Source organism: Pituophis catenifer, unplaced genomic scaffold (assembly GCF_029215685.1).
Source record: "Pituophis catenifer annectens isolate HBS135680 unplaced genomic scaffold, rPitCat1.0.hap2 SCAF_7, whole genome shotgun sequence".
In the NCBI taxonomy this organism is placed as follows: Eukaryota; Metazoa; Chordata; class Lepidosauria; order Squamata; family Colubridae; genus Pituophis; species Pituophis catenifer.
The window spans coordinates 8,472,690-8,491,679 of record NW_027256887.1 but is presented as its reverse complement, the minus strand read 5'-3'; the positions used below and the strand labels follow the sequence as shown (position 1 = coordinate 8,491,679).

At 45.6% G+C, this 18,990-nt stretch overlaps 1 protein-coding gene across 1 annotated transcript in view; it reads left to right on the top strand.

The window, feature by feature from the left end:
• The window catches only part of NOBOX (NOBOX oogenesis homeobox), a 28,485-nt gene extending 22,568 nt beyond the window's left edge, over positions 1–5,917 (top strand). The window contains exons 7-9 of the mRNA XM_070948039.1: positions 2,072–2,406; positions 3,871–4,212; positions 5,847–5,917. Of these exons, the coding sequence (XP_070804140.1) occupies positions 2,072–2,406; positions 3,871–4,212; positions 5,847–5,917 (748 nt within the window). The remainder of the gene's footprint in view (positions 1–2,071; positions 2,407–3,870; positions 4,213–5,846) is intronic.
• The last annotated feature ends 13,073 nt before the right edge of the window (positions 5,918–18,990 follow it).

The window sequence follows — 18,990 nt, the reverse complement described above, 5'->3', positions numbered from 1 at the left end:
TTCTCACCACTGCGTCACCATGGCTCATGGTGTTCTGACCTAGATTTCCTGAGTCAGTAAAACACATAAATAATCCCAAAAACTTGTTATGTTTTAATAGCTGTGAATTCTGTTCATTCACAGCTGAGTCCCAAATAGTTGCAAAGAGTCCTTCGGGATAAGGCTGATAAATCACTCACTTTTAACTCCCTTGACATGCTGCCAAGGACCTAATTGGCAAAGTCACATGGAGTCCAGAATCAAACAGAGCTTCAGACTTTAAACTGCACAGAATTAACAACGTTGCTTCCTGCAAAGACCCACGTGCCTTTGCTCCTCTTTTAAGCCTTATGGGAGGGGCCAATCATCTCCAAGCCCTACTCCTGAGTTGTCCCTTTTGTTTTAGCTGTTCTTGCCTTCTGGCAGCTCTGTGCATGCGCGCACTGGGAACAGGCTCCTCCTGTTCCTCTGCCTTGCTGAGGTCCGACTCTGGACGCTCCGGAGGCAGCTCGTACCTCCCAGATGGCCCTTTCTCTTCCTTCCTTCCTTCCTTCCTTCCTTCCTTCCTTCCTTCTCCTTTCTCCTTCCTTCTCCTCTTTCCTTCTTTTTTCCTTCCTTGCTCTCTTCCCATCTTCTCCTTTGTCTTTCCTTTTTCCCTTTCTCCTTTTCTGTTCCCTTCTTGTATGGTCAAATGCAAAAGGGGAAAACATTTCTCCCTTTCTTTTGTTTTGAGGTTGTTTTGCTAGCCCTCTGCCAGTGAAAACAGAGCCTGAGAAGGCTGTGCATACCCTATCCCCCCAGGCACCGTTTTTGCTAGCAGATGCACCATGGGCTGGTCCTTTGATATTTCCAGGGCGGTCCCGCAGGCCAAATCTAAGCACCCTGTGGGCTGGATCCGGCCCCCCAGGCTTTGAGTTTGATCTAGCCTGGCTAGGTGGCTCAGTGGCTAAGACGCTGAGCTTGTCGATCAGAAAGGTTGGCAGTTCGCATCCTTAGTATAGGTCTCCTGCGTGAGCAGGACAGAGGTGGGTTTCAGCAGGTTCTGACCAGTTTTGGAGAACCGGTAGCGGAAATTTTGAGTAGTTCGAAGAACCGGTAGTGGAAATTTTGAGTAGTTTGGAGAACCGGTAGTGGAAATTTTGAGTAGTTTGGAGAACCGGTAGTAGAAATTTTGAGTAGTTCTGGAGAACCGGTAGTGGAAATTTTGAGTAGTTCGGAGAACCAGTAGTGGAAAATTTGAGTAGTTTGAAGAACCGGTAGTGGAAATTTTGAGTAGTTCTGGAGAACCGGTAGTGGAAATTTTGAGTAGTTTGGAGAACCGGTAGTGGAAATTTTGAGTAGTTCTGGAGAACCGGTAGCGGAAATTTTGAGTAGTTCAGAGAACCAGTAGTGGAAAATTTGAATAGTTTGAAGAACCGGTAGTGGAAATTTTGAGTAGTTCTGGAGAACCGGTAGTGGAAATTTTGAGTAGTTCGGAGAACCGGTAGTGGAAATTTTGAGTAGTTCTGGAGAACCGGTAGTGGAAAATTTGAGTAGTTCTGGAGAACCGGTAGTGGAAATTTTGAGTAGTTCTGGAGAACTGGTAGTGGAAATTTTGAGTAGTTCTGGAGAACTGGTAGTGGAAATTTTGAGTAGTTTCAAGAACCGGTAAATACCACCTCTGACTGGCCTCTCTCCCATCTATTCTCAGCTTCCCGAGTCCCAGCTGATCGGGAGAAAATGGGGATTTTGCAGTATCCTTCACCTGGAGTGGGATGGGAATGGGGATTTTATACTATCCTTCCCCTGGAGTGGGGAGGGAATAGAGGTTTTACAGTACCCTTCCCTTGGAGTGGGGAGGGAATGGGAATTTTACAGTATCCTTCCACTGCCATGCCCATCAAGCCATGCCACGCCCATCAAGCCACACCCACAGAACCGGTAGTAAAAAAAATTTGAAACCCACCACTGGAGCAGAATGACCTCCAAGCTCCCTTCCAACTCTGTTACTGTTAACTTTTTAATTTTAAAACCCCTGATAATAAGGACTCATCGGTAGTCCTGTTTCTAAACAACAACCGGTGAATTTCTTTCTTTCTTTTTTCTACCTGAGCACCAGTTCTCCTGTGGACTGCAATTACCCTGAACAACTGGAGCCTACAATCAACTTTGAAGCTCCCTGTTTTCACCCAAATAGCCATCCTGCTATGCATCAGCACGGCCAGTATTCCCAACACGAGATGTCTCACTTCCCGATCCATCTTTCTGGCAACACCTTGCCCGGTGTCCGACTCACAACAGCTACACCCAGTAAGTCCACAACGTTTTTCTCGCTCCCTGGAAGTAACGGACTTGTGACCTACGGAGCAGCCGAGTGTCCTCAAGGTTTCCTACAGAATCACGTAGGAACTACTCACCTCCTACTACAGCCATCCGCTGGGGGCTCAGGTGAGTGTACCTCCTAACAGAAGGTCTCTCCGGTATCGGGACTGTTCTTCCTCAAGGGTGGGGGGAAAGGCAAACGAAGACCCTCTTTTGGTGTTACAGGTGCTCCTCAAGCTAACAGAGCGCTTGTTGAGTGAAACATTGGCGTTCAGTGAGTTTTGCCCCGTTTTTACGACTGTTCTTGCCACTGTTGTTAAGTGAATTGCGGTAGTCCTTGACGTACGACCATAATTGAGACCCAAATTTCCATTAAGTGAGACAGTTTGTAAACGTTGTCATGTTTTACGAACTTTCTTGCTATTAAACGAGTCACTGCAGCTGTTACGTCAGTAACCCGGTTGTTAAGTGAATCTGGATTCCCCGTGGACTTAGCTTGCTGGAAGATCGCAAAAGGGAATCACATGACCCTGGGACGCTGCCACCATCATAAGTGTGAACCGGTTGCTAAGCGGCTGAATTGTGATCGTGAGAATGCTGCGACGGTTGTTAAGAGTGAAAAACGGGCATAAGTCACTCTTTTCAGTGCCGTTGTAACTTGAAACGGTCACTAAATGAACTGTTGTAAGTTGAGGACTGCCTGTATTGTCTTCCACAAAGAGATTGTGAGGGATCCCATAATTAGCCTTCAGCAACATGGAGCCAGTCCTGGCTGACCATAACAAGAAGTTTGTCTCTGGAGATTCTCCATCATCCAGGTTACGGTTGTCCCAAAAATGCTTTTCCAAAAGGAAACTGGACTTCCTTGTGGTCCCTCCCCCTTGAAAACATTTCGCTTTTCATCCAAGAAGCTTCTTCAGTTTTTTAGAACCTTTAGTACAACAAGAGGTTTAGACTTGGTTAATAAACTTGAGGGGTTCAGGAAGAGAAGAGCAACTAATCACTTCTGCATAGTTGCCAAGATAATCTACGAGAAACCCAACCTCAGGCTTTATCTCAGGGGTGAAATTCAGCAGGTTCAACAGGTTCTGACGAACTGGTAGCGGAAATTTTGAGCAGTCCGGAGAACCGGCAAATACCACCTCTGGCTGGCCCCAGAGTGGGGTGGGAATGGAGATTTTGCAGTATCCTTCCCCCAGGAGTGGGGTGGGGTGGGAATGGAGATTTTGCAGTATCCTTCCCCCAGGAGTGGGGGGGAATGGAGATTTTGCAGTATCCTTCCCCCCGGAGTGGGGTGGGAGTGGGGATTTTGCAGTATCCTTCCCCTGAAGTGGGGTGGGAGTGCGGTATTGCAGTATCCTTCCCCTGGAGTGGGGAGGGAATGGGGATTTTGCATGTATCCTTCCCCTCGGGGTCCAGCCAGAGGTGGTATTTGCCAATTCTCCGAACTGCTCAAAATTTCTGCTACCGGTTCTCCAGAACCCATCAGAACCTGCTGGATGTCACCCCTGGTTCTGGGCTAGTTATTGTTGCTGCCTTCCCTTGGGTGCAGATTAACATGTGGCTGTTCTCTCTTCATCCTTTCTTTAGGTTACCTCCCTGCTTTTCAAGCTTTCCCGTGGAATGAGTTTTCCACACAAGGACCATCCTTCACCCACTCCTTCTCCTCTCCAATACCATTTTCTGGCTTGGCGATTGGGGGAGGCTCTGCCCAGCAGGCACCCTTTGCCCCAAATCAGACCCTGCCTGCCAGCTCCTGCCTCCTCCAGCTGCCAAAGGCCCCTGGGCCTGGTGCCACCTTGCTGTTTACCACCAAGCCACTGGTGCCGACGAATCTGGAGCCCCCATCTCAGCCACTGCCCAAGATGCCGGCAGAAGAGGACTCCAATCCTGGCGATGGTCCTCAGGAGATGGAGAGCGTGTCGCTGCCAGGTTGGTGCAGAAGACGCTCTTCCCTTAGTGCAGGGGTCAGCAACCTGCGGCTCTGCAGCCGCTTGTGGCTCTTTCACCACTCTGTTGCGGCTCCCTGTCACTCAAATTATGCGTCACAACCACCAATGTGCGACACCCACTGGCACATGATTTATTGAGCTTTTCAACCCCCGGTAGGCCAACCATGGATAAATCCAAGAAAAGAAAAGTTTCAGAAGAAAAGTGAACGTTTAATTCAACTACATATGCTAGTTTTGTGGCCGCTCAAGAAATAGTCAGGCACGGGAAGGGTTTTTGTGACTCCCGGTGTTTTCTTTTCTGTGGGAAATGGGTCCAAATGGCTCGTTGAGTGTTTAAGGTTGCAGACCGCTGCCTTAGTGTGTCTGATCAAAATAAGAATTTGGGTGCATTCTTCCAGGAAAGAAGGCTTAAGAAAGAAAGAAAGCAGAGCATCCCTCATTGGGATTGGTTAAAGTTAAATGCGGGATAAGACAAAAAAGAAATAGAAACTCAGATGGCACCAGAGCAGTGGTGGGTTCCTCCCGGTTCGGTCCAATTCGGCCGAGCCGGTAGCAGTGACAATATGATGTGGGGAAGGGTGGAGTGGGGTGGGCGGAGCCAGCCAGGAGTGGGATTTGGGGATTCTCCGAACTGCACAGAATCTTAGCTAGAGGTTCTACCGAACCCCTGCGATCCCCGAGCAGCCCCATCCCTGGGCTGGTTCCTTTATTGCAAAGTCGGGGAATGATGGCCCTTTTATGACTTGTGGATTTCAACTCAGTGGTGAAATGTAAAATTTGTTACTACCAGTTCTATGGGCGTGGCTTGGTGGGGGGCAGTAATGTGACGAGTGGGCGTGGCCACTTTTTTTTTTAACTTTTAAAACCATTTTTTTCTACAACTCTTCGTAAAAAAAAATGTTTTTAAAAGCCTCTGATCAGGCTACTCAGCTGGGATCGTCAGAGCCTTTTAAAAGCATTTTTTCTACAACCTCTTCGGCCGAAGAGGTTGTAGAAAAAATGCTTTTAAAAATTAAAAAAAAAGGCTCTGATGATTGCGCGGCTCAGCTGGGCATAGGGCAGGGATTTTTGCTACCGGTTCTCTGAACCACCCGCCACCATCACTACCGGATCGGGCGATCTGGTCTGAACCGGGAGCATTTCATCCCTGCTTCAACTCCCAGAATTCCTGAGTCAGCCATGCATGGAATTCTGGGAGTTGAAGTCCACAAGTCATAAAAAGGCCATCGTTCCCCTACTCCTGCTTTACTGCAATAGAAGACGGAGAGCAAGGGAGCATGGGACGTGTGTTCTGCAGTGATGAACCCAAGGGGGACACCAATTGGAGGGCTTTGTGGACAACCCAAGCATCAGATAAGCTCCTCAATGACCAACCCCAGTTTGATTGCATGTTGCTTTTGATTCCTGTGGCCTAGAGGTGGAGCTCTTGCCTCACAATCAGGAGGTTGTGAGTTCAATCCTAGGTAGAGTCAGGTGTAGGGTCTTCTGCTTGGGCAGGGGGTTGGACTAGATGACCTGCAAGGTCCCTTCCAACTCTGTTAATCTAATCTTTTCCCTCAACCCAGACAATGCCTTCACGAGACAGACCTGACTCACTGATCCTTATCTTTACAGATTTTTCCGAAGACAGCAAGACCGAACTCAACTTTTCTCCTCGTCGGGCGGGAGATGAAAAAACAGCCTGATTATTGTTAAGCCGTTCTTGGCAAGATCAACCAAAACATGATATACTTTGAATGTAAGCCTCTTGGAAATCCCAACCAAAAGAAAATGCCAGTACAATCACTAGAAGGACTTGTTCTTATTGTTGCTGCTATTATTATTTATTCTTGTTGTTGCACTTATTATCTGCTGAGATAAAGAAGCGGTAATAAAGCAAATCTCATTCTTTCCTTTACACGCAAGAATTATTTACACGCCGTTCTTCCAAATGGCTTTTTAGACCCCGGTGAGCAATAACATTTCCAAAGGGCATACTCAGTTCAGTTTAGTTTATTACAGTCAGAGACCAGAACATATAAAAACGCTCCGTAAATGCACAATTAAAAATTCTAGCATAAAATAATAAAATGACTAAAATCTAATGATAAATTCCAGTCTGTCAATTATATACATGGTCTAACTATTAAGAGCCTTGGTGGCGCAGCAGACTAAAGCACTTAGTGCTTAAGTAACACCAGCTGCCTGCAATTATTGCAAGTTCAAATCTCACCAGGCTCAAGGTTGACTCAGCCTTCCATCCTTTCGAGGTAGGTAAAATGAGGACCCGGTTTGTGGGGGCAATAAACTGACTTTGTATAGAAAAGAACACCGCTTGGGGGGGGCCCGAAAGCCCTACTAAGCAGGTATATACAAAAGTATGAAGGCTATTGCTTAACGCATTGTAAGCCACCCTGAGTCTCCGGAAAAGGGCGGCATATAAATCAAACCAATAAATAAATAAATATATAAATACACACACTCACACACACACACACTAAAATTACAATCCATAAACTCTGTGGCCCGTAGTCAAGGGAAAGGAATAAGCAGAGCAAAGGGTTTGCCACAGGGGTGGGTTCTACTTACCTTTACTACTGGTTTGCAACAGGATGCTTCTACGCATGCGCAAATCACAGATGACGACATCCGGGGCAGTGGGTGTGGCCTCCTGGTTTTACTACCGGTTCTTGCGAACCGGTCCGAACCGGGGGCAACCCACCACTGGTTTGCCACATTCGTTATAGAACATAAATATGGTGGATCAGACATGTATTTCCGGTGAATTCGCAGTGCTGCTGCGCAGAATCTATAGGCATCTGCGCTGTACAGCAGTGGCCAAAATTGTGGAAACCTTTTGGGAAAAGTGTATTTTCTAAAACTAGCTAATAACACCACTTTTTTGAGGGAGTAGTGCCATAAAATTATATATCAATGGAAAGATCATTTAATCAAGAATGTAATGCAGTAACTTTGATGAAGGATTTGCTATTAGAATAGCAGTTACAGTATAAAGAAGAAAAGTGAAACACATAGAAAAAACGAGATAGACAAAAATGATCCCCATGTCAGTTAATACTTAGTTGGGTAACCCTTTAGCATGAATGGCGGCCTTACAACGTCTTCCCATGGAGTGAACCAAGTCTTTTAGTTCTGCAGCTGTTATCATGTGAAACCAAGATTGAATGAGAGCTTCTATTAACTGGGTTTTATTGCTGGGTTGCTTCTGTCTAACCAGTTTCTTTAGTCGCCTCCATAGATTTTCAATTGGGTTAAATTAAGGTCTGGGCTATTCCCAGGCCATTCCAGCAGTGGAATAGGATTATCTTGAAACTCCACACACACACAAAGGGGTGTTATTAGCCATCAAACCTCACAAATACACTTTTCCCAAAAGGTTTCCACAATTTTGGCCACTACTGTAGATATGGACTGTTCATCCTTAAGCAGCCACTGGAGACAAGCAGTGTGGGAATTGCCAGGATACCTAGTAATTATTGGAAGGATATGGGTTTTTTTCTGAATCTCTGTGTAAAAGGAACATCGAAGGAGTATGTGACCCACAGTCTCCACCTCTCCTGAGCCACAGGAACAGTGTCTTTCCGTCAATGGTATCTTTTTATACTTGCTGTACAGGACGGCCAATGGAAGCACAGGGCACCGTGCGAGCAAAAATGCTTTCTGGTGGTTTAAAGGGTATACTCTAAAACGGGTCTCAAACTCAAGGCCTGTGGGCCGGATCTGGCCCATGGAGTGCGTAGATCTGGCCCACAGAGCCACCCTGGAAACAGTGAAGGACCGGCCCACAGTGCCTCTGCCAGCAAAAACTGAGCTCGGGAGGGCCGCAGGCCCCGTTTTCGCCAGCAGACGATTGCGAGAGGCTGTCGCGGCCGATAACGGAGCTCGGAAGCCCGTTTTCACCGGCAGAGCGCTCAGACTACCACAGGTGCTCCTGACACGAGTGACATCGAGCATAGCCACACACACCCCTGGCCACGCCTCCACAGCCCCCCGAGGTCGAACATAACCCTGATGCGGCCCTCAATGAAATCGAGTTTGACGCGCCTGCTCTAAAACCAACAGCCCTCAAACATTTGGACATCAGGGACCAGTTCTGTGGAGAGAGGTTTTCCCGCGGACCGGAAGGAAAGTGGTTTTGTGTGTTGCCCGCATCCCCCAGATGGGGCTTCGTTTGTTTCCGGGGCCCGGTTTTCTGGCATGCTGTGGCCCATTGCCAGTCCACAGACATGGGGTCGGGGACCCCTGCTCTAAAATGATGGCCATCAAGATGATGGCCATCCAAGCTCTTATTTGGTCAGGCCTTGTAAACACCTCTGTTGGTTATGCCTGAAAAGAGAGGTAAAAGTAGTTCTGCTCAGAATACAGGTTTATTTTGTACTATTAAAAGGATTTTCTTTCCCTGCTGTGCTCTCATTCATTTTTATTTTTTTATTTTGTCGAGTACATATGAGACAGTGGTGAAATCTAAAATTTGTTACTACCGGTTCTGTGGGCGTGGCTTGGGGGGGTAATGTGACTGGGTAGGCGTGGCCATTTTTTTTTTTTTTACTTTTAAAACCATTTTTCTATAATCTCTTCGGCGAAGAGGTTGTTAAAAAATGCTTTCAAAAGGCTCTGATGATCCCAGCTGAGTTGCCTGATCGTCAGAGGTTTTTCTTTCTTTTAAATGCCTCTGACGATCAGGCAACTCAGCTTGGATCGTCAGAGGCTTTTAAAAGAAAAAAAAGCCTCTGATGATCAGGCAACTCAGCTTGGATTGTTAGAGGCTTTTAAAAGAAAAAAAGGATTTTAAAAAAGCCTCTGATGATCAGGCAACTCAGCTGGGATCGTCAGAGGCTTTTAAAAGAAAAAAAGCCTCTGCCGATCAGGCAACTCAGCTTGGATCGTCAGAGGCATTTAAAAGAAAAAAAGGATTTTAAAAAAGCCTCTGCCGATCAGGCAATTCAGCTTGGATTGTCAGAGGCTTTTAAAAGAAAAAAAGCCTCTGATGATCAGGCAACTCAGCTTGGATCGTCAGAGGCATTTAAAAGAAAAAAAGCCTCTGATGATCGCGCGGCTCAGCTGGGCATGGGGGGAGTGGCAGGGATTTTTGCTACCGATTCTCCGAACCACCTATTCAGGCGATCCGGTCCGAACTGGGAGCATTTCACCCCTGATATTAGATAATATATATAAGTATCAGCATGAACTGAATACATAAAATGAATACAATTAAAGGGAACATTAGGACAGGGACGGTAGGCACGCTGGTGCTCTTATGCACGCCCCTTACAGACCTCTTAGGAATGGGGTGAGGTCAACAGTAGACAGTCTTAGGTTAAAGTTAAATTAAAGCTTAAATTAAATTGCTGAGTCTCCAGAGAAGGGCAGCATATAAATTAAAGCAAAAAAAAAAAAAAATTAATTAATTAAAGTTAAATTAAATCTTAGGTTAAATCTTAATTCTGGCCTCCAGACAGTTTCCTGAGTAGCAACAGAAATATCTAACTGAAATCTCTTCTCTGGTTCGCTCATTTCTCATTTTTTTTGCAAGCTCGGTGTGGCTCGCTTACTAAAATTCCTTTTGTGATCTTTGTAATCAAAATTCAGATCCTTGGCCGCTGGTTCCTATTTATGACGGTTGCAAAAATTCCGTGATCACGTTGGATTCCCCTTTTTTGGATCTTCCGACAAGCAAAGTCAATGAGGGAAAATCGGATTCACTGAAGACCTTGGTTCCTAATTTAACAACTGTGGCAATTCATTTAACGCCCGTGGGAAGAAAATGTAAAATGGGGCAAAACTCACTTAATAACTGTCTTGCTTAACAACAGCAATTTTGGGTTCAATTTTCGTAGTCAATTGATTACAGGTAGTCCTCCACTTACGACCACAATTGAACCCCAAATTTATGTTGCTTACGACCACAATTAAGGCCAACATTCTGTTGTTAAGTGAGTTTTGCCCCGTTTTATGACTTTTCTTGCCATATTTGTTAAGTCAATCGCTGCAGTTGTTAAATTACTAACACTTGTTAAGTGAATCTGGCTTCCCTATTCTCTCTTTCTTTCACTCTTTCTCTCTCTCTCTTTCTTTCTCTCTCTCTCTTTTTCTTTCTCTTTCTTTTTTCTCTCTTTTTCTCTCTCTTTTTCTTTTTCTCTCTTGCTTTTTCTTTCTTTCTTTCTCTCTTTCTCTTTCTCTCTTTCTTTCTTTTCTTTTTTTTTTTTTTAATTGAAAAAGTTTTTCAAATACAGATTTTTCCCCCTCTGGTTTCTCTTCAGATCGTATAAATCTTTCGCCTTTTACTCTCTTTCTCTTTCTTTTTTTCTCTCTCTTTTTCTCTTTCTCTTTTTCTTTTTCTCTCTCTCTCTTCCTTTTTCTTTCTTTCTCTATCTCTCTTTTTCTTTCTTTTTCTCTTTCTCTTTCTCTTTTTCTTTCTCTCTCTTTCTCTTTCTCTCTTCCTTTCTCTTTCTCTCTTTTTCTTTTTCTTTCTCTTTCTCTTTTTCTTTCTCGCTTTCTTTTTTCTCTCTCTCTTTTTCTTTTTCGCTCTCTTTCTCTCTTTTTCTTTCTCTGTCTTTCTCACTCTCTCTTTTTTTCTCTTTCTCTTCTCTCTCTCACTCTCTCTCTTTTCTTTTCTTTTGAAAAAAAGGGGAAAGCCTCCTTTCATCTTAGGAAGGCCCGAATGTGGAGGGAATGAATTTCAGTGACAGCTTCTTACAGTTGGGGCATCGCCCCAGAGGATTGCCCTTCTCAGAAACACTTATGAGCATTCTTCCCAAATCATGCATTCAATCAACCTCCAGCCTGCCAGGATCGGTGGTCCAGGATATCTAGAAAGTAGAAGGGGAATAACTTGATCGGATTTAGTATCTTTAATACAATCAGGCAGCATTACTTAACGTGGAATTAAGCCTCATTGAACTTAATGGACTTTAACTGCCAGCGCAAAGGACTGCATGCGTAAAAAAACCCAACAACAAAATAACTACATTACTATTTTTAATGCATCCAGGCACAATGTTTTGCCACAATAGCTATAGCAATGGGATGAAAATGTTTGGTGGGGAAAAACATTAGCACAAGACCACAACTGAGCCCCAAATTTCTCTTACTCGGTGAAATATTTGTTTCGTGAGTTCGCCTCATTTTACGACTCTTCTTGCCACAGTTGTTAACTGCGAATCACTGCCGTTGTGAAGTTAGTAACAACGGTTCTTCAGTGAATCTGGCTTCCCCGTTGCTTGTGAGACGGTCGCAAAAGGGGATCACATGACCCCTGGACCAGTGGTGAAATCCAAATTTTTTTTACTACCAGTTCTGTGGGCGTGGCTTGGTGGGTGTGGTGTGGCTTGGTGGGCGTGGCTTGGTGGGCATGGCAGGGGAAGGATACTGCAAAATCTCCAGTCCCACCCCACTCCAGGGGAAAGATACTGCAAAATCCCAATTGCCTCCTCACTCCAGGGAGAAGGATATTGCAAAATCTCCATTCCCATCCCACTCCTGGGGGAAGGATACTGCAAAATCCCAGTTCCCTCCCTACTCCTGGGGGAAGTATATTGCAAAATCTCCATTCCCACCCCAGTCTGGGTCCAGCCAGAGGTGGTATTTGCCAGTTCTTCAAACTATTCAAAATTTCCGCTACCGGTTCTCCGAACTGCTCAAAATTTCCGCTACTGGTTCTCCAGAACCTGTTAGAACTTGCTGGATTTCACCCCTGCCCTAAACACTGCAACTGTCATAACTATGAGCCCGTTGCCAAGGTTCCAAATTTTTTTTACCACAGGACCATGTGGATGTTGTAATGGTTGTGTGAAAACTGATTGTAAATCGCTTTTTTTCCAGCGCCATTATAACCTTGGAACGGTCACTAAATGGACTGTTGTAAGTTGAGGACTACCTTTATGTGCCACATTTCAAAGACCTCGAGAAGTTCCTTTTGTTTTGGCTTCCACACCTTGCCTTACTTTGAAATGGGTTTCTTTAGCAGAAGAAATAACATTCTCTGTGGGGTTTTTTTTTTTTTTTGCTTTCTCCTTTGTAAAAAAAACAACAACACACACACAGCAAAGAGAAAACTGCTGATTCCTGGCTGCCATAAAAGCTAATAATTTTTAAAAGGTCATAGGTCATCCAACAAGAGCTGTTCCTTACTTGTGAATGACGAGATTGGTGTCCAGGGTACCGAAAAAAAAAACATAACAAAAGATGGATGAAACATTGTTCTGGGCTCAAGGTTCATCTTGGTAGACCTTCAGATTATGATTCTTGGGCCTCAGACCGTTATGAAATCTATTTCTTTCAGTGTTTAGGGACAAAAGATCAATCCGGGCTCTATGCAGTTCAGTCCAACACAACAAAGATTAATTTGCTTGGTGGAGCAAGTTAACTTCCTCTTTAAAAATGGCAGGGAATTCCTTATCTTATGGAAGGCCGGCATTTCCTCAGTCAAATGTTATCATCCAGAGAGGGGATTTAATGCGGTTGCTCTTGATGGATGTATCCTGTACAAAATAAATTGGCCTTTTAACGAAGTATTAAGACAGCAAGTTAGAAATGCGTCATGGTGGCTATTTCACATGTTTATCCTCCAGCTCTTTTTGCGAGGCAGGCAAGAATCGATTGTGTTCTTCTTCTGTAGCCTGTTTCGTTAAGTAATTATCTTTGGTGGTCTCCATCAGAGGTATTTCTATTACTATGTATTAAGTTGAATAATTTTGCCTGGGTAATGATGCTGGTACTGTCCACAATCAGCTTGTTTCACAAGAAGGTCGAAGAAAGGAGCTGTCCTTCTTTCTCCAATCTTCTTGAGAAAAGCAAAGTATTACACCTGGGCCAGTGGTGGGTTCCTCCCGGTTCGGCCGAGCCGGTAGCGGTGACGATATGACGTCACCGAACCGGTTCTCTTTGTTCGGGAGCTGGGCCCTCCCGCTCCCCGTCCCCCCCCCCCGCATTATTCTTACCTTTTATTTGGCCCCTACCCCCAATCTATTGCTGCCTCCTGAGTCCCAGCTGATTGGCTAGAAGGAAAAAAACTGTTTAAACTCTTGCCGCGGGGCTTCAAAGGGCCGCCCTACAGCTGATCAGTGTTAAAAGGCAGTGTGGTGGTAGACCGGTGCCTCCAAAAACAAATGGGTAGACCGGTGCCTCCAGAAACAAATGAGTAGACCGGTGCCTCCAAAAACAAATGAGTAGACCGGTGCCTCCAAAAACAAATGGGTAGACCGGTACAGCTCTGCAAGCAGTTAAAAGCCTGGTAGACCAGTACCACTGATAAATCCTAAAGAATTGTCACATGACATCAAGCCACACCCACAAAATAAGCCACGCCCACAGAACCCGTAGTAAAAAATTTTAGAACCCACCCCTGACCTGGACAGGAAAAAACAAAGGTAAAAGTCAGTGGGGAAATTCAAAGATTTTCCCTACTGGTTCTGTGGGTGTGGCTTGGTGGGCGTGGCTTGGCTTGGTGGTCATGTGACCAAGTGAGCGTGGCTGCACAACTGACTCACACACAATGCAAAAGCAGCTGGACTTTACACAAAATGGCCGCTGCAACAAGCAGGAACCTCATAGAGAGCTCAAAAACCAACAATCAAACTTTACACAAAAATAACACAAAAGCTGCACAACTGACTCACACACAATGCAAAAGCAGCTGGACTTTACACAAAATGGCCGCTGCAACAAGCAGGAACCTCAAAGAGAGCTCAAAATCCAACAATCAAACTTTACACAAAAATAACACAAAAGCTGCACAACTGACTCACACATAATGCAAAAGCAGCTGGACTTCACACAAAATGGCCCCTGCAACAAGTAGGAACCTCACAGATAATCAGGCACAGCTGATTTTCTCACAGCTGATTGGTAGTAAAAAAAATGCTTTAAAATTTTTTAAAAAAATGTTCCAACTATCCCGTGGTACAGTTGATTGTCGTACTTTTTTAAGCATTTTTTTTAGTACCGGTTCGAGCGAATGGTAGCAATTATTACTACCGGTTCGGGTGAAACCGGCCCAAACCGGTAGCATTTTACCCCTGGTACAAGTACAGATTAAGCGAAACTTGGCTCAAAATCAGTAACTGTGAGAGGGACCTTGGAGTCCTAGTGGACGATCGCTTAAATATGAGCCAGGCATGAGCAGCAACAGCCAAAAAAAGCTAATACAATCTTTGATTGTATAAACAGAGGGATGGAATCAAAATCACGTGAAGTATTAGTACCGCTTTATAAAGCCTTCGTAAGGCCACACCTGGAATACGGCATCCTGTTTTGCTCAGCACATTACCAAAAAGATGTTGAGGCTTTGGAAAAAGTGCAGAGAAGAGCAACTCAGATGATTAAAGGCCTGGAAACTAAAACATGGTTGCAGTATTTGGATTTAGCTAGTCTAGAGAGAAAAAAAAAGGACTAGGGGGAACATGATAGCAGAATTCCAGTATTTTGAGAGACGGCCACAAAGAAAAGGGGGTCACCTGAGGGCAGGACAAGAAACAATGGATGGAAACTCATCAAGGAGAGAAGCAACCTGGAACTGAGGAGAAACTTCCTGACAGTGAGGACAATTAACCAGTGGAATAGCTTGCCTTCAGACGTTGTGGGTGCTTCATCACTGGAGGTTTCTTAGAAGAGACTGGACAATCACTTGTCTGAAATGGTATAGGACAAGAGTCGGCAACCCGTGGCTCTGGAGCCGCATGTGGCTCTTTCATGCCTCTGCTGCGGCTCCCTGTCGCTGGTCGGCACCACAATTTTGATAGGAGCTTCCAGTCGAGGGTGAGGGAAGCATGGCGTGGGATGGGTTTTCCAGTTGGCTCCACAGTTGATAGGGCTTTTGGTTAGGACAGGTAGAGGAAAAATAACACTGCACTAGGAGGAGACTCTATGGTGGGGGAACTGGACTTCCGGTTGGCTCCAGAATTGAACGGGAGGCTTCCGGTTAGGACCTTTGTGGCTCTTTGAGGGTTTAAGGTATAGGATCTCCTGCTTGAGCAGGGGGCTGGACTAGAAGACCTCCAAGGTCCCTTCCAGCCAGCTCTATTCTGATTCTTTTATAACACTTGGCCCTGTTTGTAAGCATAATTGCCTTGGTATCAACTTAGTCCAGTTGTGGATTCTCCTCGGGCATCTGCACCCAACAGCTCGGAAGCAGCAGGGTCCTCTTGAGTCAATATTGCCCATCCCAGCATCAGCCCTGCGGTTGGGTGGTGCAGAGGGAGATGGACAAGCTTTGGGAAGAGGATGTTGAAACGATGGAGAACAGGAAGGAGAACTGAGGAGGACAGTTCTTCTCATCCATTAGAGATTTCAAGTTCTCCTCACGCACCCAGTAGGCCTTTCCCTTCACCCAGGCAGCAGCTTGCAGGAATCTTCTTCAGGTTTCATTGGTCCACTTTGAACAGGCACATCCCCAGATGTGTTATTTGCAACTATAGCAGGCCAGGATTAACCAGCACAAGGTGAAGAAACATCTGGCAGTACCTTTGAGGTGTTTAGAATCATTCCCAACTTTCCTTCCTGGCAAAAGGCAGAACATCTCCAAGGTAGGTGAGATATCTCAAAAGATGGAGGAGATGCTAACATGAGATAATCTTCTCCTGTTGTCTGGCGGAGTGAGGTGGCTTTTTAGAATCGTTCCCAACTTTCCTTCCTGGCAAAAGGCAGAACATCTCCAAGGCAGGTGAGATATCTCAAAAGATGGAGGAGATGCCAACATGAGATAATCTTCTCCTGTTGTCTGGCGGAGTGAGGTGGCTTTTTAGAATCATTCCCAACTTTCCTTCCTGGCAAAAGGTAGAACATCTCCAAGGCAGGTGAGATATCTCAAAAGATGGAAGAGATGCCAACATGAGATAACCTTCTCCTTTTGTCTGGTGGAGTGAGGTGGCTTTTTAGAATTGTTCCCAACTTTCCTTCCTGGCAAAAGGCAGAACATCTCCAAGGCTGGTGAGATATCTCAAAAGATGGAAGAGATGCTAACATGAGATAACCTTCTCCTGTTGTCTGGCGGAGTGAGGTGGCTTTTTAGAATCATTCCCAACTTTCCTTCCTGGCAAAAGGCAGAACATCTCCAAGGTAGGTGAGATATCTCAAAAGATGGAGGAGATGCCAACATGAGATAACCTTCTCCTTTCGACTGGTGGAGTGAGGTGGCTTTTCTCATCTAATGGAACTGGTGACTCCAGAGCATGACATGACTTTACAAAAGCTTATTAAGACCACACCGGGAATACTGCATCCTATTTTGGTCACCCCATTACAAAAAAGGAGACTTTGAGGGAGGAAAAAAATGCAGAGAAGAGCAACTAAGATGATGAAGGGCCTGAAGACTAAAACATATGAAAAAAAATGGTTGCAGCAATTGAGTATGGTTAGTGTAGAGAAAAGAAGGACTAGGGGTGACACGATAGCAGAGGTTCCAGTATTTGAGGGGCTGCCACCAAGAAGAGGGGGTTCAACTTATTTTCCAAAGCACCAAAGGCAGGACAAGAACCAATAGATAGAAATTAATCAAGGAGAGAAGCAACCTAGAACTAAGGAGAAACTTCCAAACAATGAGGACAATTAACCAGTGGAACAACTTGCCTTTAGAAAGTGTGGTTGCTCCATCACTGGAACCTTTTAAGAGGAGATTGAAACAGCCCCTTGTCTGAAATAGTATAGGGTCTCCAGCTTGAGCAGGGGTTGGAGTAGAAGACCTCCAATGTCCCTTCTAGCTCTATTCTATTCTGATTCTTTTCGTGTTCCCTTCATCCAAATGGTGGAGCCCTCCTTTCAGGGGGTGAAATCCACAGGTTCTGACAGGTTCTGGAGAACCCGTAGCGGAAATTTTGAGAAGTTCTGAGAACCGGCAAATACCACCTCTGGCTGGCCCCAGAGTGGGGTGGGAATGGAGATTTTGCAACATCCTTCCCCCCCAGGAGTGGGCAGGGAATGGGAATTTTGCAGTATCCTTCCCCCAGGAATGAGGTGGGAATGGAGATTTTGCAATATCCTTCCCCCAGGAGTGGGGAGGGAATGGGGATTTTGCAGTATCCTTCCCCCAGGAGTGGGGTGGGAATGAAGATTTTGCAATATCCTTCCCCTGGAGTGGGGTGCGAATGGAGATTTTGCAACATCCTTCCCCCAGGAGTGGGCAGGGAATGGGGATTTTGCAATATCTTTCTCCCAGGAGTGGGAAGGGAATGGGGATTTTGTGGTATCCTTCCCCTGCCATGCCAACCAAGCCACACCACGCCCACCAAGCCACGCCCACAGAACCGGTAGTAAAAAAAATTGGATTTCATCACTGCCTCCTTGCATATGGCACGCCTGGAGCATGTGAGCGAGATACGCATTCTGTAGGTCCATGTGTGATCTCTAGCTTATTTCCTATGAGCCCAGCTAGAGAGGGAGCTGTACTTTCCCTGTTCAGGGCTTGGCGAAAGACGCTGAGACAGGCCATCAGTGCAATTACCCCCTTTCTTTTTAATAGTGGAAAAAAGCTCTTTATTACAACAGCATGAGAATTGTCTCATGCCCTCAATATAATCCACATTCCATAAAGAAGATAAGAAAATCCCATTTTGTGGAATTGAAGAACCAGTCCTCTATTCCCCCTTGTAACTTAGAATCTTACTCTTAGGATCCCAGATTGGACTGCAAGGCTCTAGCAGACCACAAGATGTCAGCAAAGAGTTATGGAACATAGAATAACAGAGTTGGAAGGGACTTTTGAGGTCTTCTCGGCTGGTGCTTCCCAACCTTAGCAATTTTAAGAAAGGTGGACTTCAACTCCCAGAATTCCTCAGCCAGCCACCTGCTCAAGCAGAAGACGCTACACCATTTCAGATAAATGGTCGTCCAATCTCTTCTCGAAAAGTGTTGGAGCACCCACAACTTCTGGTGGCAAGCTGTTCCACTGGTTAATTATTCTCACTGTCAGGAAGTTTCTCTAGGTTGCTTCTCTCCTTGATGAGTTTCCATCCATTCTTTCTCGTCTTGCCTTTTGGTGCTTTGGAAAATGGTTTTACACCTTCATCTTTGTAGGAGCCCCTCAAATATTGGAACGCTGAGATCACGTCACCCTTAGTCCTTCTTTTCATTACACTAGACCTACCCAATTCCTGTAACCCTTCTTTGTGTGTTTTAGCCTCCTAATCATTCTTGTTGCTCTTCTCCACCTTCTTTCCAGAGTCTCAACATTTTGTTTATATCGTGGTGACCAGAATTGGATGCAGTATTCCAAGTGTGGTCTTACTAAGGCTTTGTAAAGATGTCCTAGAACTGTGATGGCGAACCTATGGCACGCGTGCCACAGGTGGCACGCAGAGCCATGTCGCCTGGCACGCCAGCTCAGCTCTCAGCCTCTCTAGGAGTCTCTGGAGGCTGGGGACAGCAAAAAAGTCACTTCCTGTCCAACCGAAACTTGGAAAACAGGCTGTTTTGGGCCTCTGAGGGGTGGGGAAGGCTGTTTTCGCCCTCCCCAGATGCATAGAGAGGATCTGGAGCCAGGTGAGAAAGAAAAACAGGCCTACTGGGCCATTGCGTGCCAGGAGTGGGGGGAGGGGGGGTCGCGTGCACAGGGGCAGGGCGGGGCGCATAGAATTATGGGTGTGTGCACGCGAACCTCCCCTGGCCCCCCTTCCTGGCACGCAATGACAAAAAGGTTAGCCATCCCTGTCCTAGAACTTCACGTCATCTTGATATTCTACCCCTCTCTTAATGCAGCCTAGGATTACATCGGCTTTTTTGGCTGCCGTCGCACACTGTTGGCTCATAGTTAAGGGGCTGTCCACTA